General features: G+C 41.2%; 5 protein-coding genes across 13 annotated transcripts; 4 read left to right on the top strand and 1 right to left on the bottom strand.

The window, feature by feature from the left end:
- Positions 1 to 258: 258 nt before the first annotated feature.
- LOC148396854 (troponin I, slow skeletal muscle-like) lies at positions 259 to 2,389 on the top strand. Its single transcript, XM_088379454.1, has 6 exons — positions 259 to 417; positions 696 to 1,056; positions 1,145 to 1,276; positions 1,354 to 1,443; positions 1,524 to 1,697; positions 1,869 to 2,389. The coding sequence occupies exons 3-6, from the start codon at positions 1,151 to 1,153 to the stop codon at positions 1,953 to 1,955; spliced, it is 477 nt and encodes a 158-aa protein (XP_088235580.1). The 5' UTR covers positions 259 to 417; positions 696 to 1,056; positions 1,145 to 1,150; the 3' UTR covers positions 1,956 to 2,389.
- dnm1l (dynamin 1-like) lies at positions 1,992 to 24,104 on the bottom strand. 7 transcript variants are annotated; one of them, XR_015859150.1, is made up of 21 exons: positions 23,822 to 24,104; positions 22,825 to 22,969; positions 22,613 to 22,642; positions 22,088 to 22,134; positions 21,916 to 21,987; positions 21,685 to 21,771; positions 21,443 to 21,605; positions 21,257 to 21,377; positions 21,051 to 21,182; positions 20,658 to 20,864; positions 20,400 to 20,520; positions 20,170 to 20,325; positions 20,002 to 20,091; positions 19,834 to 19,926; positions 19,705 to 19,758; positions 19,362 to 19,544; positions 19,178 to 19,287; positions 18,937 to 19,096; positions 2,562 to 2,691; positions 2,397 to 2,476; positions 1,992 to 2,055 (listed from the first exon to the last, which is right to left on the bottom strand). XR_015859150.1 is itself a non-coding variant. In XM_088379438.1 (19 exons), exons 1-19 carry the CDS (start codon positions 23,921 to 23,923, stop codon positions 18,392 to 18,394), a joined length of 2,130 nt encoding a protein of 709 aa, XP_088235564.1. In that variant the 5' UTR covers positions 23,924 to 24,101; the 3' UTR covers positions 18,099 to 18,391. The 7 variants fall into 7 exon arrangements, 4 of the variants coding, with proteins under 4 accessions (XP_088235564.1, XP_088235565.1, XP_088235566.1 ...); XR_015859151.1 differs by having other exon boundaries at positions 19,362 to 19,541; positions 23,822 to 24,102; XR_015859152.1 differs by lacking the exon at positions 22,613 to 22,642 and having other exon boundaries at positions 23,822 to 24,102.
- Positions 2,666 to 5,487, top strand: bpgm (2,3-bisphosphoglycerate mutase). Its single transcript, XM_088379450.1, has 3 exons — positions 2,666 to 2,810; positions 3,240 to 3,853; positions 4,478 to 5,487. Exons 2-3 carry the CDS (start codon positions 3,259 to 3,261, stop codon positions 4,651 to 4,653), a joined length of 771 nt encoding a protein of 256 aa, XP_088235576.1. The 5' UTR covers positions 2,666 to 2,810; positions 3,240 to 3,258; the 3' UTR covers positions 4,654 to 5,487.
- LOC148396852 (uncharacterized) lies at positions 5,975 to 14,927 on the top strand. Of its 3 annotated transcripts, none has more exons than XM_088379443.1 (15): positions 5,975 to 6,014; positions 8,626 to 8,724; positions 8,796 to 8,921; positions 8,996 to 9,314; positions 9,408 to 9,965; positions 10,286 to 10,353; positions 10,531 to 10,777; positions 10,845 to 10,970; positions 11,618 to 11,661; positions 11,738 to 11,810; positions 11,876 to 11,992; positions 12,070 to 12,222; positions 12,647 to 12,721; positions 12,806 to 12,840; positions 14,003 to 14,927. In XM_088379443.1, exons 2-14 carry the CDS (start codon positions 8,651 to 8,653, stop codon positions 12,836 to 12,838), a joined length of 2,013 nt encoding a protein of 670 aa, XP_088235569.1. In that variant the 5' UTR covers positions 5,975 to 6,014; positions 8,626 to 8,650; the 3' UTR covers positions 12,839 to 12,840; positions 14,003 to 14,927. The 3 variants fall into 3 exon arrangements, with proteins under 3 accessions (XP_088235569.1, XP_088235568.1, XP_088235570.1); XM_088379442.1 differs by having other exon boundaries at positions 10,528 to 10,777; XM_088379444.1 differs by lacking the exon at positions 5,975 to 6,014 and having other exon boundaries at positions 8,569 to 8,724; positions 10,528 to 10,777.
- On the top strand, positions 15,039 to 17,983 carry tnnt2d (troponin T2d, cardiac). The gene is made up of 12 exons (XM_088379456.1): positions 15,039 to 15,161; positions 15,778 to 15,848; positions 15,944 to 15,954; positions 16,131 to 16,152; positions 16,225 to 16,282; positions 16,368 to 16,484; positions 16,867 to 16,944; positions 17,019 to 17,129; positions 17,202 to 17,308; positions 17,381 to 17,471; positions 17,648 to 17,685; positions 17,756 to 17,983. Exons 2-12 carry the CDS (start codon positions 15,811 to 15,813, stop codon positions 17,799 to 17,801), a joined length of 717 nt encoding a protein of 238 aa, XP_088235582.1. The 5' UTR covers positions 15,039 to 15,161; positions 15,778 to 15,810; the 3' UTR covers positions 17,802 to 17,983.
- Positions 24,105 to 24,320: the final 216 nt, after the last annotated feature.

Below are 24,320 nucleotides of genomic sequence, written 5' to 3'. Positions count from 1 at the left end.
GTTTTCTCTACAGTACAGGTGTTTACAAATGGTGTGGTTTTAATTTTTTTTTTTATCATACAGTTTTCAACTGTTCTATTCATGCTCGCATGAATAAATGATGGATAAAACATTCCCTGTAAAGTTAATACTTTTTGAGCCTGGGGTTAATTAATTCACTTTACATTTGTTTTGACAACATCCTTTCATTTCAAACCCACCAAGTGGCGCTCAATCTCCAAGCAGCTCCTTAAGAAAGCCTCACAGCTGAACATTTTCACACCTCTTACACGACACCGGGCAAGAATGGTGAGGAAATAGTGTGTTATTTTGGAGAGCCACTCACAAGGGCACTGGAATCTATATATTCAGCTTCTTTGTGTCCTTCTCATCGTGGAAAAAGCAGCCAGCCGGTAGTTCTATCCCATAGTGTGTAAGGTAAGAAAAAAATGTTTATTACATAACATTTGTAGAATCTATGTGATATCAACAGTTTGTCTAATCTTGACCATGTTGACATCTTATTTTATAAAATGGTTTTTTGGTAGATTTTCTAGTTTGTGTCTCACATAAGTGATAAAGCACAAACCCAATTAAGTCTTGATATCAATTGAGTATATTAGTATCAAGTATTTGAAGTGACATATTTGACCTCAAAGTCATACCTTGTGTCCCCAATGTTCTTGAGATGTTTATTTTCCATTCTCACCTGACAGAGGGAGACACAAGAAAAGCTAAGCTATGTCTGAAGGGTGAGTATCACTCAGCTTCATTGTAATATGACTCGCATTTGAAGAACTGTCATTAAAAAAAATATAATAACAAACTTTGTACTCTCCCCATGACTCAATGTCACCTTCTGCTTATGTGTGCAGGAAGTCGGTAAGTCAAATTTACTGTGAAAACCAACATAATAAAAAAATATATAATTTAAAATTTTGCAGATTTTATAACATGCTACACAGTAATCTATCATAAACTCATACATAAACTTTTCTGTCCCCAAAATTTGAATATATGCATTGTTCTCTTTTCTAGAGACCCAAAATATCTGCATCTCGCAGACTGTTTTTGAAGGTATGACTAATATTTCCCTCAAGTTATTGTCATTGCTAACTGCGCTGTCATTTATATGTATAAAAAAAAAAAAATGCTGTTCAATCAGACTAAAATGCTAAAGAAGGCCATGGTGTTGCTGGAGAATGAAAAGCAAGTAAGACAAGAGGAACGGGAAAGAATTCTGTCTGAGAAAGTTCCAGAACTCCAGATGTCAAGCCTGTCTACACAGGAACTGCAAGTATGTTGTGGACATCAAAAACAAACAGCTAACCTTAGTGTGTAAGATGACGATTACGTTAACGTTTATGTCTACAGAGTCTTTGCAAAGAGCTTCACCAGAAGATCGACACAATCGATGAGGATCGTTATGACATTGCTTTAAAGGTGGCCAAAAATGATATCGAGGTATGCGTGTATGAAGGCATAAATCGATAAGAACATATTTGCATGTACCTAACAGTTTTTTTTGTATGGGAAAAAAAAAGTTGCGGGACCTGTCTCAGAAGATCTACGAGTTGAAGGGCAAGATGAAAAGGCCGACCCTGAAGCGGGTGAGGGTGTCTGCAGACGCCATGTTGGGAGCGCTGCTCGGCTCCAAAGTCAAAGAGTCGGTGGACTTCAAGGCTAACCTCAAGACTGTGAAGAAAGAGGAGGAGAAGGTGGGAGTTTGAATCTTTTTGGTCTCACACACAGTGATTTTTGATATCCAAAACTATGTTGAAATATTCTTTTGGAACCATTTGTTGACTTTTAAAGGAAGAAGGGAAAATTGGTTACTGTTATGCGTACAATTCCGAAGATTTGATTGAAAGAAAATCTTTATCTTACAGAAAGAGGAAGTGACGGACTGGCGCAAGAACGTGGACGCCATGTCGGGTATGGAGGGCAGAATGAAGCTGTTCAATGCTGGCCAGTAGACATTGGGCCTGTTGTCTTGGCATTTGGCACCCGACCATGTGGATGAAACCGATGGCTCGACCGACTGTCACTCATTTTTCGAAGAACGCTTTTAGTGATCTGTGGAGGAAACATCATGAGCTTGTGTTATTTAAGTTTGAATTGTAAGAATAGTAACAAATACTATTACTGACATCAATGTATATATTATCACTGAGAGAACTGTAGTGGGCTAACACTATTTTTGTCATTTAAATGCAAAAATTAAATGAAAAAACAACATATTTTTCAGATAAATACAAAGTTTACTTCCTATTTTGACATAAATATTTCAGTCATCATCCCCAGTGTGTGAAATAAGTTGTGAGCCAGTATTAACAAAGCAATTCCTATAAATATGGATATGTATGTTTTCAAATGTATGAAGTAATATAAAATAAACGTTAAAAGCAAAGACTTACTTGTTCGTCGTTACTTTTCACCACTGTTTTAATTGGAAAATGTCCAAGTTTCATACTATTATAAGACGTAACCACACAGACTGAAAAACAATAGTTCAAAAACAAACAGGTTACGAAGACAAAAGAAGCTTAAATGACGTTTGCTAGCCATAGTTGAATACAAACCTTTCGGTTGTTGGCGCCATGCCATGGCCCCGCCCTTTCTTCATCGTCCGCCCCTGTGGCGAATTAACATGGGCGTAGTCTCTCCTCCAAATATGGGCATGACGCGGCTGATGCTCTGGGCTCCCCTCTTCTGATTGGACCAGAACAACTGTCAATCAGTATCCCATCATGCAGACGCTTTAATGGCCGGGTTAAATATTGTCATAATCGTCCCGTCTACATTTCCACCGCTTCTAAAAGCCGCGTAAGGTAAGCAGTCTTGCTCACAATGCTGTTTTGTGCATTTTAGTTGTACAAGCTCACGGCTGCAAGCTTGTTATGCCGCTAACACACGTGGGGCGCTTTTTTTTATATCGGGGTGCACGAGTGATAGCAGCCATGTTTGTCTTAAGTAAATAAAGCCGCAAACATCTTTGAGATAGCGTCAAATAAAACTTCAATGCATGCACTAAGGTGAATACATATGAATTCCTCATATAGAAATGCTAATAATAGTTCAGTTATACTGTGGGGTTCACTTCCTGCCTCCAGATATCAACTTCAATCGTTAAGTTTGTATCAAAATTGAGCTTAAGTGAAAGCTGGAATATCCTGTGATTTTTTTTTTTTTTTAATGGCACAAATTTCAAGTCTATCATAAGTTAATGCCCTCATTTGAACTTGATGTGTATGTTTAAGGTGGTGCTGTGGATTCTCCATGTACAAACTCTTTTTGCTGAGACATGGGGAGGGGGCTTGGAACCGGGAGAACCGTTTCTGCAGCTGGGTGGATCAGAAGCTGAGCGAGGATGGCGTGAGGGAGGCCCAGGATTGTGGCCGGCTCCTGAAGGAGCTGGGCTACAAATTCGACCTGGTGTTCACCTCTATCCTCAGCCGCTCCATCCAGACGGCCTGGCTGGTCCTGGAGGCCATGGGCCAGGAGTGGGTCCCCGTGGTGAAGTCGTGGAGGCTCAACGAGCGCCACTACGGAGCCTTGATCGGCTTGAACCGGGCTGAAATGGCCGCCCAGCACGGGGAGGAGAAGGTGAAGCTGTGGCGGAGGAGCTACGATGTCACTCCGCCTCCCATCGACAAATCGCATCCGTACTTTGATGAAATCTACAGTGATCGCAGATACAGTACGTGCGACGTGGAGAAGGACAAGCTGCCTCGGGCCGAGAGCCTCAAGGAGGTGTTGGACAGGTTGCTGCCATATTGGGAAGGCACGGTGTTACCTGAGGTCCGTCAAGGCAGGACGGTGCTAATAGCAGCTCATGGAAACAGCTGCCGCGCCCTGCTCAAACACCTGGAAGGTATGCTACTCTGCTGGTGCCACGTTACATTCAGGGTCTGGTTTACTAAAGATTTGCATTTGCAAATACATAATCGGCTGATCACACACAGAGTTGCATAAGTGACTTGCATAATATTTCTCAAAATATGATGACAGTCTGTCTTTATGCCGACGTGTAGCGCTGCAACACCAACGCGAGTTAGCTGTTCAAAAGTGGAAAAGCTTCTTTTAAATATCGTATATCAGCATCATCACTTTGACATTTACAATCTGTTGAATGGAGTTAACGTGATTTTTAATTCATTCATCGAGCAGCAGCTCCCATATATGATCGCGCTTGTCAAATATCGCGCCGTGCCAGAAATGGCCGCTTGACCCGACTCAAAAAAAGGTCACTTAGTTTAGGTTACATTGAGCATCCACATTGACCTTTGATAGTTCTGTACTTGTCGGCCACTCATTCATTTTAGTTCAGTCAGACCTTGACTTGGTATATCAGAAAAACACTACACTTGTTTTTTTTAATATATTTGATACTTTTATAGGATTGCATTTATAAAGGAAGACTATTAGGCAGGAAATTGTCAAAAGTTTAAGTTGACGAGCTAAACTTGAATATTCCCTATTCATATGCTTCCGATAGGTATTTCGGACGAGGATATCGCCGGTGTGACTTTGCCGACGGGGATTCCGGTTTTGCTGGAGCTGGACGAGCAGTTGAAGCCCGTGAAAGCTCGCCAGCTCCTGGGAGACCAGCAGAAAATCCAAGCGGCCATTAAAAAGGTGGAGGATCAGGGAAAAGCCAAAGCGTCAACTTGAAATGAATGTGAGACATTCAATTAACGTTAGCATTAGCAGGTACAGGATAGCTAATGCGAACTCACCTAATATGAGAATGTGGGAAAAGTAACTTGATAGCAACTGGAGACAAATTGAAAGCGAGAAAGTCTTAATGTGAACGTGCGTCTGAGGTAGCATTTTGAAGAAGACGTCAGCTCTTATTGTTTTGTTTCCAAACTGATGACTCATGTGAGTTTTGGTAACAAAATGTGTTGATTGTAGCTAAAATGTGATGCGAGATTTCAAAAAGTCAGCAACCTGCTCTGTTACAAGGGTTAAAGTTGTTTTACTGCTAGTTAGCATTAACATTGTGTCAATCCAACATTTTACTGACACCTCCCTACTTCTTCGAGGGAAAACAAACAAACGTAACATTAGCATTGCTAAAATATTGCGTGAGAGTAGGCAGTGTGGTATTTTCCAAGTTACTATCCCAGATGCTTAAGCTAGTCACTGGTGGCATTGTTACTGTCTTTGTTTTTGATGCACTTATTTGATTTATGTACTGTTACAAAATGCGGAAAACCTTACGCTTGCTTTTTTTAACTGCCACTCTTGTTTCGTATGCACTGGTAAAGGGAACGTACTGTAAATTGATTTTGTTGGAAATGGTACAAAAGTTAGCCACTATTGTATGTCAGCTGGTGTTTTTCAACAAAAGGTTCTCACTGGAGAAAAATGCAATAAGCTGTAGCATGTTGTCTTTATGTTCAAAATCACATTTGATTTCCATTGTTTGTCACTCATCCAAAGTGTTTTTTTTTGTGTGTGTGGGTAAAGCAAATAAAAGTTACATTAAAAATGTTTGTTTCATACCTTGGCTTTATTTAGAAAAGCTATCATCCACCAATATAAAATTTAAGGCACATTTTTTTTTACTTTTTGTAACATCTTAACACCAATCAGAATATTGAGAAAAAAGGAAATGAATCGGTCTGATTTTCACTTTTTGAATCAAATGATCATTTTAATTTTCTATAAAATTAAATTTTACTGTAATGCACTTGTATTTTTATTTTAAACCAGCATCCGTTCTAGAAAACTGTTATGGCAAGAACTAATCTCAATCTGAACCCACAAAATTCACTCGCTTGCAAAGTGCTCTTCACTTACACCATGGCCAGGAATGGGTAAGTTGACTGTTTTGAGTTGAAGGGGCCATTCTAGCCAAAATGTACTTCATTTTATTAGTCTCCATAAAAAAAAATCAAGACATGCACAAATCCAGTGGGAAGCATGCAGGCGGGGCCTCAGGCTTTCCCATTGCACTTAAAAACCTCTGCTTGCTCTCCTGGTCTTGTTTTCAAGTTGAAAACTGCTCGCTGTAGTTTGCTGTTTAGGTAAGTCTCCCACTTGGTCCATTGATTTGACTTTTACTAAAGATTATTGTCTCATTGTGCCATCTAACTGGTGATGTACTTTAATTTCCAGCAGCTTTTTGTTGTGAGAAGCATATTCAATTGCCACGTTACCCGTATTGATGGAGTACGTAATGACGAAGATATAAAAATAATTGTTTCATTTGAAAATAGTCAAAAAGACCCCAAAAAACTAAAATAAATATGTTCAAAAATGGATGTTTAACTGGAAGAGTAAATCCGTTTTTCTTGAATTTGAAAATCTCTGATCTTTTTTTAATCTGTTTTAATTCTTTTTAACCCCTGCCTTTGCCTTGTGTATGAAATGTGCTTATCAAATACACATTGATGTTGTTTATTTGCTATATTTTATCTATACACATCAAGTCTCACATTGATTCTTCTATTTAAGAAACTTTAAAGTCTCAAGGATTGACAATTTAAGGAAGATTTGGTTTGTTTTATTATACCAGTGAACCAGCATTTTTCTTACAAATTCTTGATAGTAAAAAAATATAGAAATAATTTGCAAAAATAACTATTTAGCCAACTTCAAAGTATCACTCTTGACACTATCTAGGGATGATTTTATTTGTTTTAGCATTATGGACAATTTTTTTTTTAACTTGGCAGTCCCAGTTGTGCCCTACAAATTCTGCCTAGCAACAACACCAAAAGTCTTCTGACTGGCTAAAATGCTATTTTATAATGAATGAAAACTCTTTGATTGTTTGTGTGGATTTGTCTTGTATGTATACCACATTCAAATGACAAAGCTATTTTTTTTTAGCCTCCATTCATTGACAGTAAAGATGGCCCATTAGCCTCCCGTTCATACTTTTAGTCTCCCAAAGGAAGCAGCTGGAATGTTGATTCATGGCAATCTAAATGGAAAGAGGTTATTTTGAGACTGTCACTTTGTGTTGCAGCAGATATTTGCAAGAGTAAACGCTGCTCTCCATCCATGGCCTTGTAGCTCGGCCAAAGCTGGGAGCAGCGAACAACAAGGGCGTCTGCGTGCTTCCTTAAAAGGAGGCCGACTGCACCGCTGGCCCAGATGATGGGCTGTGCTGTCCTGTCAGACCCCAAGCAGGAAAATAAATTGCAATTGAACCAGTGGTTCTCAAACATTTTACCACTAAATAAAAAATTAAAGCACTGCATGTATTTGCATTTACATAAATATTGAATAATGATTCAATTAAAACGTATTACACATCTAAGTGATTTTATTTGGCGAAATAAAAGTTGAGCAACAAAAAGTTCCTAAATGCAAAGTTTTTGAATTCAAAATTTAAACCAATGCAATTTATTGGGGGATTCTTTTGCCTCCCACTAGAGGGAGCCCGTGTATAGTTACTGGTAGACAAAAATCACTTTATTTGCCGACAAAATAAAACATGCAAGTTTTATTTCACGTAAAACTGAAGCTTTACAAAATCCTCCATCCACACGCCCCCAAACCAAACAACCTTCTTTCCAACTCAAGTGGTTACAAACATTTGAATAGGCACTGACTACAGTATGTCACCTCACATAAACTGTTTGGAATTTGTCTATTGGTTAGTTTTTTTTTTTTTTTTTATCCCGCACCAGGTGACCATGTTTGGTCATGCTGAGGAAGCCGATGTGACTTCCAGATAGATTGTAAACGCTTCTCAGGGGGGCAAACCCGTCACCCATATGCGTGCTGCCTTCTTGGTCATGACAGTTTCTCGGCCTATTAAACCCGACGCTGGCCTGGAACGGCTTGATTAAATTTCAATAAATCTGAATTGAATTGCTCAGGCAGTTGGAGTGTCGTAAAAGCGTGTCGTAAAAATACAACTAAAGGACCAGACAGAATGAATCGATTGCCAATTATAAGAAATCACAGCATCCAAATCTCTTTGGATTATCCTAATCATGATATTAAGTAACACACCACAATGTCAATCAAGCTTAATATCTAAGCCGTAAACTCCTGTAACGCCTCGGGATGTTTTTTTTAAGGATCATGAAGATCAGAGTTAGTTTTGGTTTCATATTCATATCACACCTTGTCAAGACTCCATTAATAAGGTACACACAGTAAATAGAAATCACTAATTTTATCTTCTTGTGGAGTCTGAGGTTCTGTTTGTACACAAGGACAACGGGAAGTGACGTTATTTTAATCTCTGCTCATAATATAAAAAATATTTTATGGGCAGTCGGAACAGTCAGCTCGTGTAAAGACTTGTTGAGTTAATCGCACAAATGTCAACAAATACATGAAAAGGAGCAAGACACAGGACCTGTTACGTGTAAGGCGGAGTAAAAGTTGTTAAAAGTGATTCTGAGGGAAGAAGGAGGAGGAGGCAGAAGGAGCAGCGTTTCCTTTTGTGGTAGTTGAATTCGCTGGAAGAAGAAGGAGCAGGAATTCTTTGTGCAACACGAGGAGCGAGATACAATCCAGACTCGGCTTGATATATGGCGACAAGCCATGGCAGGAGTTCCCGGACTAAAGTTACGGAACTCTACAAATTGAACCCGCGTAGATTATTTATCCTCCGCAACGACTCCTTTATGGCACTTTGGTCTGATTTCCTACTTGTTGTATTTTGCTTCCCAGAGAGAAAGCAAATCTTTGGGCCATCATGGATGACGACTTTGACCGCCGTATGGAACTGAGGAGACAGAGGAGGGAACAGATGCGCCAGGAGGCCGAGACGTGAGTCGAGATCCAGCAAGTTGATGTCACTTTTTCGGTTTCATTCCAGAGCATCAAATGCGTTTTTACAGAATGGGTTACGCCAACGACGATGACGAGGAGGCGGCTCGGGAGCAAAGGAGACGTGCGAGGGAAGAGAGGAAGAAGATGAGAGAATCGGAAGAGTGCGGAAGCAGCGATGTGATCAACGCCAACGAGTAGGATGGCAAACACAACCTGATGGATGTCTGACGTCTAAATGCTGAAACAACTTGAGATACTTTCGTTGCAGTGTGGCGGAGAGCGAGACTTCTCCTTCCTCCGCCATGAGTCTGGCAGCGGAGGACGACGACCAGGCTCTGGAGGAGCGCCTGGCTAAGAGGGAGGAACGTCGGCAGAAGAGGATGCAGGAGGCCATCGAGAGACAAAAGGAGTTGGACCCGAGTTTCACCGCGGCCAACGGGCTGGACGGGTCGCCTGAAAACCAGGTGGACAACCACAGTGGTGGGCAGAGTGGTGCGGAGGACGAGGAGAAGGAGGAGGAACAAGTCCAAGAGGAGATGCTTGATGCCTCATCTTGGAAGGAGGAGCAAGATGATACAAAGGAAGAGGTAAGGTTATGATGTATTTTTCCTTTTTGAAATTGCGGAGACAATCTGCAGAAGCTCATCCAGCAAAGTGAAACAAAAACACTTCTTCTACAGGAGAAGATTGGCGCCGAAGAAGAGGAGGAGGAGGCTGCTCCTGAGGTTGACAAGGAAGAAGAAAATGAACCGAGAAGGAGGAAAGAAGAGGAGGAGGAGCAGCAGCAGAAAGAAATGGAGGAAAAACGGAGGATAGAGGAAGAAGAGCGGCGGGAAAAAGAGGAGAGGGAGAGGAAAGAAGAGGAAGAGAGACGGGAAAGGGAAATGGAGGAGAGAAGGAAAAAGGAAGAGGAGGAAGCGCAGAAGCGGGAGCTGGAGGAGAGGCGCCGGAAGGACGAGGAAGAGGCGGAAAAGCGAAAACGGGAGCTGGAGGAGGAGAAGAAACGCAAAGAGGAGCAAGAAAAACAAGAGTTGGAGGAGAAGAAGAGGAAAGAGGAGCGAGAAAAAAAGGAGAAGAAGAAGAAGGAGGAGGAGGAGCAGAAGAGGAGAGAGATGGAGGAGAGGAAGAAGAAAGAGGAGGAAGAAAAACAAAAGAAGCAAGCCGAGGAGAAGAAGAAGAAAGATGAGGAGGAGAAGCGCAAAAAGAGAGAGATGGAGGAGAAGAGGAAAAAAGATGAGGTTGGAGTCTTTGGCTATTTACTTTCTGTAGGATGCCGACATGTTGTCCAAAAAGTAAATATAAGGCTTTGGGCAAAATATCATTTATGATCAAAATGGATTTTTAATCTAATTTCTAATTTAATTTTGGACTATAATGTAATTTTTTTCCAGGAAAAAGTATCATTATAAGTCACTTGAGTCGATTTGGGACTCGCTATTTAACAGTAAATTAATAGTGAACAAAAATCCTGGGTTTAAGTTACTTTCTACCAAAAATAAAAATCATATTTTGTATATTTTTCTACCAATAATTTGTTTGTTGTTGTTTTTTTTCCAAGAATGTAGCGACCAAACAGAATGGAGCATTTGTTGAAAATAAGCTGAAAAAGCCAGACAAGCTATCCAGGTAAAACATCTTTTTTTTTTTTTTTTTAAATTAGTAAAATCGTTTTTGTAAAATCAATTTATTTTCAATTCTAATAATTCTACGATTCCGACTATGAGTTGCTCGAAATATAAACCTTGTTGGATTACAACTAACATTGTGAGTATTGTTGTGAATTTTTTTTTGGGGGGCCAGCAGGGACGACGTTCCTTCGGCGGGGCAGGACGACAGTGAGCGGCAGGAGGCCGAGCGCAAGCTACAAGAGCTCCAGCGGCGGCGGAATGACGCGGAGAGCGAGGAGATGGAGAAGATGAAGCAGAAGCAGCACCACGCTGAAGCTGAGCTGGAGGAACTGAAGAGGAAGAGGGAGGAGAGGCGAAAGATCCTCGGGGAGGAGGAAGAGCAGAAGAAGCGAGAGCTGGAGAACAAGAAGAGCAAGGAGCAGGTGAGGAGCAACGTTTTTGCGCTTTTGGCTGGAAATGTGTGAGCGCTGACGGGCGTCTGCGCCGTAGGAGGAGAGGAAGAGGATGAGGGAGGAGATTGAGAAAAGGAGAGCGGAGGCCGCCGAGAAGAAGAAGCAGCTAGAGCAAGAGTCTGCCAAGCCCTCGTTCAAAATCACCCCCAAAGGTTCATCCAAGGTAACGTTATGTAACTTTGATTTTGTATATTTGTGACTTGTTCTAAAAAAAAAAAAAAAATCTTGGAAGCATTGTGATTTTTTTTTTCTTGTAAAATAACATCAGAATATTCTGACCTACTTACACACGTACGGCTTTTTTCTTGAAAAATAATTCTCTGTACTATTAGAATATTATAAAATGTTGACCATTTTTCTCATAAAAATATTATTACTATTTTTGTACTCAGATGATTGAAACTTTTTTGTGAAAAAAGTATTTTTGGAAGAAAAAAAAAACGTGTTACAGCTTCACTACTACAACTATTTTCTAATCAAAAGAATTTTTTTCATTCATTCTCGTAAAACGTTCCCTCACATATTTGAGGTTTCTCATCCTTGAGTCGTGCGTCTCACTTAGCTTTATTGTCAAACACTTGTAATGTTTGTGTAAAATGCTCGCCAGATGTTCTTACAAGCACTCGAGCAAGCAACAAACACAGCGGAGCTCCGAAATGATTCACATATGCTGGCCACCATTTCAATCCACTCTCCTATAAAAACGAGACAGAAAAGTCAGACAGTCCTCGAATCAGCAGGGCAACTTGACCCCGCTAGTCACTTGTTAAATATTTTCATATCCTAAATCCGTGTTATTGTTTCACACAGATTGGGGAGAAGGCGGAATTCTTGAGCAAATCGGCTCAAAAAAGGTAAGAAATTTTGGATGGTTGGTGACGCAGAGTAGGTGTCCCTAATGAGGTGTCTGACTTTTGCGCTCGGGCCCAGCGTGAGAACGTCACACGCCCCCGTCGTCTCAAAGATCGGCAGCAGACTCGAACAGTACGCCTCGGCCGTCCAGGTGACTCCATCCATCCCTCCCTCCAACCCTCCCTCCATCCTAAATGTTATTTCTACTTTCCGCAGGGGAACAAAGATGTGAAATCCCCCAAGCCTCTCGTGGCTGACATCCCCTCAGGCGGCACGCGTAGCATCAAGAGCATGTGGGAGCGCGGCAATGTTTCTGATAATCAAGCAAATAAGGTGCTAACCCTGCAAGAAGATATACTGATATCAAAATCAATGCATAAATTCAAGTAGTAATTTTGTATCATCTCCAGGATGCAGGGTCTATTAAAGGAAGCGTCGCCAGTCGGACGGCGAAGTCCGCACAGGCCGAGAAGACGCCGCTAGAATCGGAACCGCCGGCAGCGGTGGCAACAAAGCCCGGAGCGAGGCCCGATAAATCCCAGCCGGCACAAGCACGTACTAATGTAATTATTATTATTGCCCAATTATTTCTTCGATACACCCGGCGGTCACATTGGATATTTAATTTTTTAAAAATTTCCATTCAGTACCTCTTTCTTCACCCTCCCCCCATGTCAACGGTATCTTTAGCCTTGTTCTCTCGTGAGGCAACATTTCCCCCTGTTGGAAATGTGCACTCATTGACTACTTGTGCTTTAACTAAGCATATTTAATTTAAAAGTCATTATAACATTAGGTGTAAAAAATTAAATAATGTGTACAGATTTTTTTTTAAGACATTCAAAATGATTTTGTGGTATTTTCTCAGAAGGTTCAATGAGACAGGAACAATAAAAATAAACTCAATCATTTTTTCAGACCACAGATCACTTTTGGTAAAAGCAAAATCGCTGCTCAATAAACAATTTTTATTTGGACTTGTCACAGGACGTGAATAAGCAAAGTGACGTCGGTAACAAGCCCAACATGTGGGAGACCAAGAAAAGCACGACACCAGCCAAAGTAACACACAACTTTTAGTTTCCAACACTTTTTTTTTTTTTTAACTGGTGCGCCATACTGATGAATTGTTCTGTGCTCTTGCAGGTGTTGGTTGGAGTCAAAGGCAAGTTTGTCTAAAAGTAAGGTTTTTTTTTAACCATAATCATTAAAAATTCATCAAAAAATGATCATAATTACACCACAGTACATCGTAATTGGAGTGAATAGTTTTATAATAATAAAGGGGGAAAATCGTGAAAAAAAAAAAGCCATGTAAATGGAAGTCCCCCACTCTAAATTTAAAACAAGCAGTCACCTTGACCTTGTTTGCGCTATTAAAAAAAAAAAAAAAAAAAAAACCATGCTCCGCGTGACAACCATGTTGTCACCCGCGCCACCACGCGAGCCGTCGCTCGGTTATGCATACCGTCGTGCAGCTGCTTGATTGTCACATTACGACCGATGGCTCACTGGCTTAGCAACAAGTAAGCACTCAAACTCGGCCAAAGTACTTTCAGCTTATTCAATCAACGCCGATGACAAAAAACATTTCTGCTACCAAACTAGATGAACTCCTTGGCTCACGAGAAGTCTGTCTCCGGATGTCATTTGTGCTCAAATAGTTTTATCGGCTACTCTGCTCCGTCAGCATTCGTTCTTTATCGGGAATAGAAGGCAAAGGGCAGATGACAAAGTTACACCTTTCAGTGGACCGTCATTGTCAGCACTATTTGCTGCTCACGCTGGAACAGATGACGACTGAAACAAAGTGGTCTCACTTGGTGATTTACGTAATGTGCTTTGACTCACTATAGATTCGGGAAACATTTGTCAATTTGGAGTAAATTGACACTTGTCTTCATTTTGGGAAAGTAATCGTATTTGAATCGTAATTTAAACCCTATCATAATTGGAGAAAATCGTTTCATAATCGGAGTCAATCCATCCTCTCTTAATTGTGGCGAATGACATCATATCTTAATTGCATTTGTTGTGAGTTGTATCGTAATTGGATTAATTGTATCATTTTGTAATAACAGAAATTGGAGTAAATATCATCCAATTGTAATGATTCACATCGTATCGTAATCTGAGAAAATCATACCGCATCGTAAACGTAGCGAATCGTATCACATCATAGTTGGAGAAATGTGTTTTTTAGCGTAATTGGAGTTAATTTGATCATATATCGATTCGGATTCAATTGTATTGTTATTTGTGTAAATAAGATCGTATCGTAAAACATCAAGCATATGTTTTACAGTAATATTAAATCTGATTCTCGTTTTATCCACTCTCTAGCATCGCAGCAAATATTCACCGCCTGCCTTGAAGCACGATGCCGAGTGAAGATCACATGATCTGGATAGGCTGCACTGTCCCATTGCCTTGAAGAGTTAAACAACAAAAAATTGTCTGAGATGTTGAACCCGAGGGAACATTTAGTGTTTGTCAAGATGTTGAAATGTTTGTTTCTCCTTGTGAGCTTTTACAGTTCCGTTTTGTGTGTGCACTGCTTTCTGCGAGTTAATCGAGGCGAGACCACTAAGCTGCTTACTTTTTTTTTTTTACTGATGGGTACTAAATCAAATCCAAAACAAATACAGGATTATAATTATTAAACAGCCTAAAGGCATTTGCAGCATAACATAAAAAAATGTCAAGCTATAGCGGATATCAAAAGTCTACACACCCCTGTTCAAATCCATGTTATTGGGACTTAAACTTTTTAAAAACCTGCCATTTAAAGGAGGGTGTGTTGACTTTTTATATCCACTGAATTATTCTATCTATCCCGTGTTTACAATGACACTGCCTTTTTATTTTGTTTGCAGCATGCTTCGATAACGCGTGTTTCTCTCAGGCTACGTTCACATGAACACCAGTATTAGTTACTTAGTACACCATAAAAAAAAACTTTTTGGGGCCAAGAACAGCAATTTAATTACATTCATGAAAAAAGCGGTAGACTACCACCCCAAAGTAATTTCCACGAACAACCCAAGCTAAATTGCTACTTCTTTGACACCGATTAGCACTTGATTTAGCCAGGGGCTTTAGCACCATCTTGTGGTAACTTGGGCTATTACAAAAAGACGACAATAATTTTTGGAGTGTATTTGACATAGCCTCAACCCGCTGCTGAGCACACGAGTAAGTCCCGGCAATGTTGTGTTGGATGGATATTGGATATTTTCAGCAATTAAAAAAAAAAAAGGCAATAAAAGGGTGTCGTCTTGTGTTTAAACGTGACTTGGGCAAGGGCCCCCGTGCAGTTGTCCTACGGCAGCCATGCTCCCCTTGGTGCAGAGCACTCATAGGGCGCTGGTGTCACATGAGTACAGAGGGAGGGCAGGACGAGCGTACGGCGTATACTTGGATTGAAAGGAAAAAAAAAAAAAGTGGGGCCACACTTTGTCAAGATCAAGTAGGTGAAGTTGGCAGCACGCTCAGCTAGCAGGTAAGGACTTGAATTATATGTATATAGATGTTGATGCTAAGAATATAAAGTTTTTGATGATTAATCCCTTAGTATTTATATTTGTACCATTATTTGGATGAAATTTTTTTGGGGTATTCATTGTAAATAATATTGCATGTACTAAAAATGTTCTTGACAATATGAATTTGTTGTTTTATTTAAGTAAACCATATTAAGGTATATGAAATAAAATTAAGAGATTACAAATAATTGATCATATAAATAAAATACATGTTTACAATTTATTAGAAACAAACAAACAAAGAAAATGTTCTGTCTTTTTTATTTTACATTTTTAGGAGAAACATAAAGCAACATTATTTAGTCTGATTTGATAAACTAAATGATTTTTGTTGGTGTTGATCAGAAATAAGGCCAAGGTCAAGATAAGCTTCTTATGGGCAATTTGGAATAAAAAAGGAGGAGCAATAAAAACCATTTCTATCAATAGGCATGATTAATATTTATTTATCTGCATCTCCCCAGGGGCAGGGTGACGCTGCACTGGTCATACTCTAAAAATGGAACGGTGTGAATGTGTCACTATGCTGTTTATTGATCAGAAATATTTGTCTGTTCAAAATAAAAAAAACAGATTTATTTTGAAGAGCGTGCCTCAAGGACAACCATGTCGGACTCAGAAGAGGTCGTGTTCGGGGACCCTCAGTATGTCGCTATTATATACATATATATACAGCTAGTATGTGGTCAATAATTGATGACTTTCATTTTTCATTTGATTTTCTATGTTTCCTGCGAAGGGAGGAAGAAGGTAAGAGCATTCTCCTTTTATATTTCTGTATGAACTTATTATTAAATATTAGAAAATAATGGAACAAATAAGAATGCCTCTTTTATGTAGCTAGTGAACATTACTGGAATACAATGGCGGAATCATTAATCCTGCATTAAAGTCAATGTTTTTCTCTCTCTCTCTTTTTTTTAAAGATGACTCAAAGCCTAAACCAAAGTAAGTTTATTTCTGTTGACTCAATTCATGTTTCATCTGCTAATTATCACCTCTTTTTGCTCCATTACACAGATTTATGACAAATATACCTGCCCCAAAGATCCCGGATGGCGAGAAAGTGGATTTTGATGTGAGATGTTAATCCTATAAAACACTTAAAAAAAAAAAAAAGTTGACGCATGTTGTTAAATAGTCTGCAATACTTGTAAGCGCAGGACATCCACAGGAAGCGACTGGAGAAAGATCTGTCCGAGTTGCAGTCGCTCATCGAAGCTCACTTCATCCAGCGGAAGAAGGAGGAAGAGGAGCTTGTTGCACTCGTCAACAGAATTGTGAGTCAGGAAGTAAACGTAATAGTAATCCGAATATATCGCGCTAAGCTAGCCCTGACCCGTTTGAGGGGCACGGTGTTGTCCGCCCCTTTTGAGTCATTCAAACAAATTTGTGGTGCTCACATCTACAATATACAGTGAAAAAGGTTATCTGAATTCAATCCATCAATGAAATCGTTTGTGGCCCTGGGGCAGTTCCAATTATGCCCCATGAAGTCTGCTTAGCAACAAGGAGCCACACAGAAAAAACTCGAATTGGGGCAGTTCCAATTGTGCCCCATGAAGTCTGAAGGGGCCGCACAGAAAAAAAACTCGAATTTTAGCGATGAAGTTTCCGAATGAACCGGTCAATTTGTGACGAATATTCTAATTTTGCTTAAAGGAGAAGCGTCGCGCCGAGAGGGCGGAGCAGCAAAGGATCCGGGCCGAGATGGAGAAAGAGAGGCAGGCCAGGCAGGCCGTGAGTTGGCACTCGTTAAAAAACACGAGCGATGACCCTGAGCGTTGACGTAAGCGTTTGTGTGCTCCATCCAGGAGGAGAAGGAGCGAAGAGAGCAGGAGGAGCACCGCAAGAAGCACGACGACGACGCCAAGAAGAAGAAGGCCCTCTCCAGCATGAGCCAGCAATATGGCGCCGGACAGAAGGTCACCTAGCTTTGATATTTGCTGAATTTCACATGTCCTAATATTTTTTTTCCCCAAAATATGCCAAAACAGACTGAAAGAAAAGGCAAAAAGCAGACTGAGAGAGAGAAGAAGAAGAAGATTCTGGCCGAGCGTAGGAAGCCGCTCAACATCGACCACTTGAGTGACGACAAGCTGAAGTATGACAAACGAGGGGCTAATCAAAATAATACAGAATACGATACGAGATGACCTATGGCGTTCTCGCACAGGGAGAAGGCGAACGAGCTGTGGCAGTGGCTGATGCAACTGGAGACGGAGAAGTACGACCTCAACGATAAGTTCAAAAGGCAGAAGAGTGACGTGAGTCCGTCGTTACCTACTGCAATTAGCATTGCCTCATCATACGAGGACAAAAACAAGGAGTAGGATTAGAACCATTTCAAAAAGGAACAATATCTTTTCCATTTATTTGATCTAATTCAAGTATTCAATTATAATTGATACATTTTAATGCTGTTTTGTTAATTATGTTGCAGATCAACCTGCTCCTCGTCCGAGTGCAGGATCACCAAAGGTAAAGTTGCACGAAAAGCTACAGTGAGAACGACTAACGGTTTTAAATGTTTTCTATTGTTTGTTTTTAGCGCCAAGGGACGTGGCAAGGGCAAAATGGGAGCCCGGCTGAGGTAAAGAGGGCGTCCGTCCTCGCCAAAACAGCGCACCGGTGTACCCCCGATCGCAGAGGGGATTTAGTTTGTGCGCCAACACAATACACGGGTGCCACACAACGTGTCTTACTGGAATGTGCTTACACAAACGTGACCGATTTGATGATCTTTGGTGCGATACTCTTGTGTGTGTGTGTCCTGTAGGACAAAACAATAAAATACAGCGGAATTTGAAAGCTGTCTGTTTTTCTGGGCGGGGGGTGGGGTGGTTCAAAAGCATTATGGAAGTTAGTATGCAATATACGACGAGGACAACAGCTGTTTTTTTTAATTTGGGTCATGTCTATCTTTAATAATATTCGACACAAAATAATGGACAATAACATCATCCCTGTCGATAGTTTGGTTTATAAGAAAAATAGATTACTCCTAGTCGAGGGCTTGAGTGGGAGAGAGATTCCTCGTTATTCAGACTGTACATTCAAAACTAGCATTTTTCATACACTGTGTCGCATTTTGAGAACTGTGGGTCACTATGTGGACGCGCGTAACGGGTGGGAGGGGTCCATGTGAATTGAGAAAGGGGAGGAGCCTGAAGGAGAGCGGCTTCTCTCACCATAAGTGCGTTTCTCTGATCTCCGCAATCACCTGGCTGGCTTTCTGCAGGGCCTGCGTACACCAATGACATCGTCTCGGGTCAGGCAAGGTCAAACTCATTTTTATCGCCGGCCACTTTGTGGTTACGGCTTCCCTCAAGGGGCCGTTGTGACGGTGACAGCAAATAAATGTTTAAGGGTCTTGTTGTTTCATTACATAATCACAACGAATCGATTGTTTGGAAATAGTTTGTTCAATTATTGTTCATGTTACTGTGAAAAAAAAAAAATTCAATGTTATGTTTTACTACACACGACAATTTGAAATTTTGGTACAGATTTTAGCAAAAATCCTGAAAGTTGACATAATTTGCTTTTGTGGGCCACAAAAAAATTGTATAGTGGGCTGGATCTGACCCCCCGGGCTTTAAGTTTTACACCCATGGTTGAAAAAGTCGTGTATTGAACTGGTGCACCTAATAAAGTAGCTAGTTTTTATTTCATTATCATGACTAATAATAAAAGCGCCACTTCGTGTGTATTTTGTAGGTTGGTGGTTACCTTGAGCATGTCCGCCGCCTCGTTGCGTCGCTGCGCCATGTCCTCCGATTCCGTGAGCAGGTCGTCCAACAGTACCGACTTATACAACTGACCCACCAGCTCGCTCTGCAGGCAGTCTTTCACGTGGTTGACTAAGAAGTGCATCACCGCTTTGGGAACGCTGAGAAGGGCGGCAGAGATGAACCATGAAGAAGGGGATTCTGATGCTGGATCACGTAACTGTATCGTGCTTTTTATGTACCTGTCCTGGATGTTTTTCCGCACGATAAGAAAATAGGACTTGATGAGCCTCTCGATGACCTCGCAGTCTCGCTGTTCCCGAGCGGACAACTTCCTAGACACTGGTACGGGCTGAAGAGAATGGGGAAAAAAAATGGATGACTTGACAGCGTCTTTATTCCTGCCGCTTTTAAAGTCATCCTTACCACATCGAGCAAATTAACAGCATGGCCCTTCTGCGGGCTGGCTGGGAGGGCATTCTGGGGCATTGTCCTGTCACCAGATGCAGTGTCCTCCCCTCTTTTAAGCATCCCTCTCCAGTTCCCCGTCCCGCCGCTATCTGTCTGATCCCCAGAAGACGCACCCTGAGCGCCACCCGCTGCTGCCTGCTGGCCGGAAGAGATATAAGCAAGGAAAACATGGTCAGGTTGTAAGAAAAGAAAAAAAAAAAACACTTTATATGAATGGAAACGTGTTGTGTTTTTTAATGAGTTGTACGACTCTTGTGTTGGAGATTGTGATTTTTATATAGATAAATAAAAACAGTACCTTGTCTCTGGGAACAGCGGACGGTAGATCCCTCATTCTTAGGCGTCTCTGCTCCTGCGAAAAGAAGAAGAAAGCATCTTAAGTGTGTGAATGACGACTGATCTTTTGCATTGAAAGACGGAACAGCACCTCAATGTTATGATTCATGAGGCCGCAGGCGTCGGCAAAGTCGGGATGCTTGGTGTTGATATACGCCAGCTCGATCGCAACCAGATTGTGAACCTCGAGGCAAAAATCATTTTTGGTGATGAAACGTAAATAATATAATGCACGTAGTAATGCGGGCTGTTGTCCTACCATGTCATTGGTGACTGGTAGTCTTTTTCTCAACAGGGAAGTGACCACTTCCACGATGGCGTCGTGAAGTTTTGGGAATCGCAGTAACTCCTGCATACAATTGAAATTCACAATTTGCAATATTTTAAGATGCACACTCATGTAACTTCAGCTGTGGCCTGTTGTCACCTGTGTGCTGTAGTTGCTGCAATGTTGGATGATCCTCTGCATCTCCTCGTGAACCAGCTCCACGCAGCGCAGACTAGGTTCCTCCAGACGTTTCACTTGTCTCTTGACCAGCAACTCGAAGGAAACCTCAGGAACAAACAAAGCAGGCCTGGGCCCCTGAAAAAACAAAATGTCCGGCCGTTCAGACAGTTGCTAATTATGTATGGTGATCAGATTTCGCAGAGGCCCACCGTTGCATTACGGATCGCCGTGAGCACGTCGATGGTCGTCAGACCGCCCAGGGGATCGACAGACTCCAACGTGCGACCGAATGTCTCGTGGAATATATAACAGATTCTCGCCCCGCCACAACTGGGGAGGAGCAGAGATGGAAGGCTCGGTCAAACTGATTTTCAAAAAGCGTCCAACAGGTACGGATCGAATAGTGACAGGAAGACTGTGTGTGAAACCCAAAGAAGTTTGAAGCATGCGATTAGCGGATGACTCACAGTTCAGCCGTCTCGATGTACTTGGCGGTGCCCTCGATGGTGTGGCAGTACTCGGCGGCAAACTTGGTGATGAGCTGCAGCAAGGTGGCGCTCTGGTCCTCCACAGGCTCGCCGTAACTGTTGAGCAGCGACTGGTACTGCGCCGCCAGCACGTTGATCCTGGTTTTCAGCTCCGGGAGGCAATCTCGGATGTGGTGCATGAGCAATCTGCGCCCAAGACGACAAACTGAGTCAAACTCATTCATACGCAACCACAATAATATGATATGACTAAAAATATTAATTAATATTAATTATTAATCATTATTAACAATAATTATCAATTATTTTTGGTTCTCATTTCAAGAGCAGGTTTATCTACTGGTCTCTTCAAACAGGAACTTCCACTCTTACCTATTCAGCGTCCTAGCCAGATATTTGGTTCCACTTCTGTTTGCAAGGGAGGGGTACTTCTTTTGTAGAAAAGCGTACTCATCACGAATAGCATCTGCCACTGATTTCTTCTGATTGATATCCAGCTGGCTCCTGGCAAAAAAAAAAAAAAATCCACAGTTAGCATGCCACATGACTGACGTCCAAATAGACGGAAGGCCCGTCACCTGTTGACGACTCCAATAATGCCGAGTTTGACCGGAATGACTCGGCCCATCAGGATATCCATGGCGTCTGTTCCAGCATCCATCAGATCCAATTTGGTGACCACCGCTAGCGTCCTCCTGCCTGGGAATAATTAGGACACACCTTAGCGATATTTTTGAAGCAAATAAAAAAAGCAAAGCGTTTACCATCAGGATCAACTTCGCGAGCCACTTTGAGGGCCTCGGACGTCGCCATGTCTGTGTTGGCGGCCGTCACAGCCAGGATGATAGAGTTGGGGTTGGAGATGTACTTCACAATCAGTTCACGGATCTGAATCTCAATGTCTTTGGGCTGGTCTCCCACCGGCACCTGCAGATGAATAAATAAAAATAATTAAATACAGGAAATGTGACCACAATTGTGTTTGGGTGAGTTAAATTGATCCCACCTTGGTAATGCCAGGCAGGTCGACCAGTGTAAGATTGACAACATTGGGCGAGAAGACTTTGAGGTGAATGGGTTCATCACTGATACCCTGCGAGAAAACAAAACATGAAGGCTGCATTTATATTTCTTGTCTGAAGACAGGCAGCGACAGGCTACTACACAAAGTGGAAACCACACGAGAAACCGGAAGATGTGTTTTTTTTTTTTTTTTTTTTTTGGTAAATGGCCATACCTTGTTTATGCCTGATATTCTTTCTGTTTCTGCTTCGATTTCGTGACGTATCTCCTCAAAATTAGTGTAGATCTAAAAAAAAAAAAAAAATTAAATGAATAATAATAAGAAGAAATTAATAGGTGGTCGGGACTAAGGTGGACTCATTTGGCATTATTGTCTTCCATTTTACCTTGTTTTTGGTGTGCAAGAATTTTCCCCATTCCTCGCCATCGATGCCTGCAAAGATTAAAATTGAGGGCATCAGTTAATGATGCCACCACCAGATAGTGTCTATCTTCTTACAAGAGGAATTTTCTGATGGCTAGAATGGAATGTAAAAACTCTTCAAAGTAAAAGAGCTGAGGGAAGAAAACTGAGAATGGAAACCATATGTTTTCTTAGCTGGGTAAAAAAACAACAGCAACACCCTTTCTAGCACAAAGAAGCAAGGCGTGTTCGGGGAAGGAGCAAGCCAATCAAAGCTGCAAAAGGCGAAGCCCTGTTAGTCATCTCAGGTGAAGCTAGCAGTTCAGGACATTGCAGCTGTTTTGGGTATTCGGGGATGTTCAGAGAATGATAGAATTTTTTTTTCCAATCAATCTGAACTGAATGAAGCCATACGGGTGGACAGTTAAATCATTGAAGGGGCGGAAATTGGGAGGATACGCTATACTGTATACAAACACGATAAAGCAAAAAAAAATAAAAGGGAGACCTCTGTAAAAGCGCCCATTTTTCTTGAATTCTGTAGTTTAAGAAAGAAACAACAAATGGGTTATAACCACTTTGACAAAGCTTTGGAAAAAATATAACTTTCTATAATACAGTGGAACCTTACATGTTTTGATATTGCAATTATTCAGGACACCCAGTCAGGGATAAGATGCAATAACTTAAAAAATTTAAAACCGACTAAGCCGATAGTACCATTCTCTTCATTGGTCTTCCGGCGGTCTTCGGAATCGATGTGGACGAGCTGGAAGATGAGCGGCCGACGAGTCACGATGCCAGTGCCGCGCGGTAGTACATCCCTGCCGACAAGGCTCTCTAAAACAGAACTCTTGCCACTGCTCTAAAGGAAAAAAAACAAACATGGAAAATGTTAGAGGGCAGTTTTGTTTACATTTGAAATAAGGTTAAGGTTTTTTTGGACTGGATGTCTGCAGTAAGTGGCTGGACATGACATCCACAACTTGTACTCATTAAAACTTGGCATATGACACTTTGGGTCTTTGGAGCTCACTAGCAAGAATAAATCAGAAAAATAAAACATCCCCTAGATAGGCTTGTTGCACTCTAACATACATTAATGTCTGCCAAAAGAGCTGAGACTGCTTTATCCTATTAGAGGGTCAGAGAAAGTAAACACGTTTGGCATAACCTGCCACTTTAAACCAATTAAGCGCTACAGTAATATGTTTGAGGGCTTTTTTAGAAAAAGAGAGGCGTTTATTTTGGCCTGTAGCAGTACTGCATTGAATTTGGACGATATTATGTGCTAATTGCAGGAATACATGTCGATTAGTATTGAATTAAATTAAATTTAAAGTAGCTGCTATATGAAATTTGGGACTATAAACTATTTATACATGAAGTGACCACACATGTGCTGTAGAATACTGCTGGGACATATTTTCCATTAGCATGAGCTAAGTAGGACACATTATACGACACGTGGTCGTATTATTTATTACGATAAACAAAACCATAACAGATTAAATTATCAACAGCGGATATTATGAAGGTAGTTGGATAAATCACCCAAAAAGTATGAGAAAACATACTTCTAATTGTTTTAAGGCTAGCCAACACACATAGAATCGATAAGTTATAGATAAAAATAAAAGCCGCAAACTTAAAGCTGAAGTTTTAGGTATAATGCTAACTAACAAGCTAGCTACCAAAACAAAGTGATGTTTCTCACCTGAGTACCAACCACAACTATTTGCGGCAGCTGCATGATGTCGGCGCCCACCGTGTTAAAAACATCTTGCAGCTTGTTGATGACAGGTATGAGGGCCTCCATGAGCTCCGAAATTGATCCGGACCTGTCGAACAACGGGAGACTTCTGGGTTCTTCACAAAGTCATTCAATGTCCCGCGGCTGGCTAAGCTAGCGATTGACATCTCTTTTACTTTGCGGCGCAAACTACTGCGCATTGCGCCGCTGCATTGTGGGAGATGTAGTTTGAAAAAATCTCCGTGCTATGTGATTCGGGCGCAGAGATGATTACTGAACTACATTTCTTGTAATGACGTCATATAACGGCGCGACCATAACAAAATCTCCTTCGCAACCGTAACCAAGGGTGCCACCAAAATATTTGCGAAACAATGAATGGGATTTATTTTTTGTCAAAACTTGTACGCGGGTTTAGTTTGAATGAAAATCAATAACAATTTGAAATACAAGTTATGTTTTA

The sequence above is a fragment of the Syngnathus floridae genome, chromosome 6 (assembly GCF_059516105.1).
Source record: "Syngnathus floridae isolate MCC-2025c chromosome 6, RoL_Sflo_1.0, whole genome shotgun sequence".
NCBI lineage: Eukaryota > Metazoa > Chordata > Actinopteri > Syngnathiformes > Syngnathidae > Syngnathus > Syngnathus floridae.
This window is presented reverse-complemented; position numbering and strand designations above follow the sequence as displayed.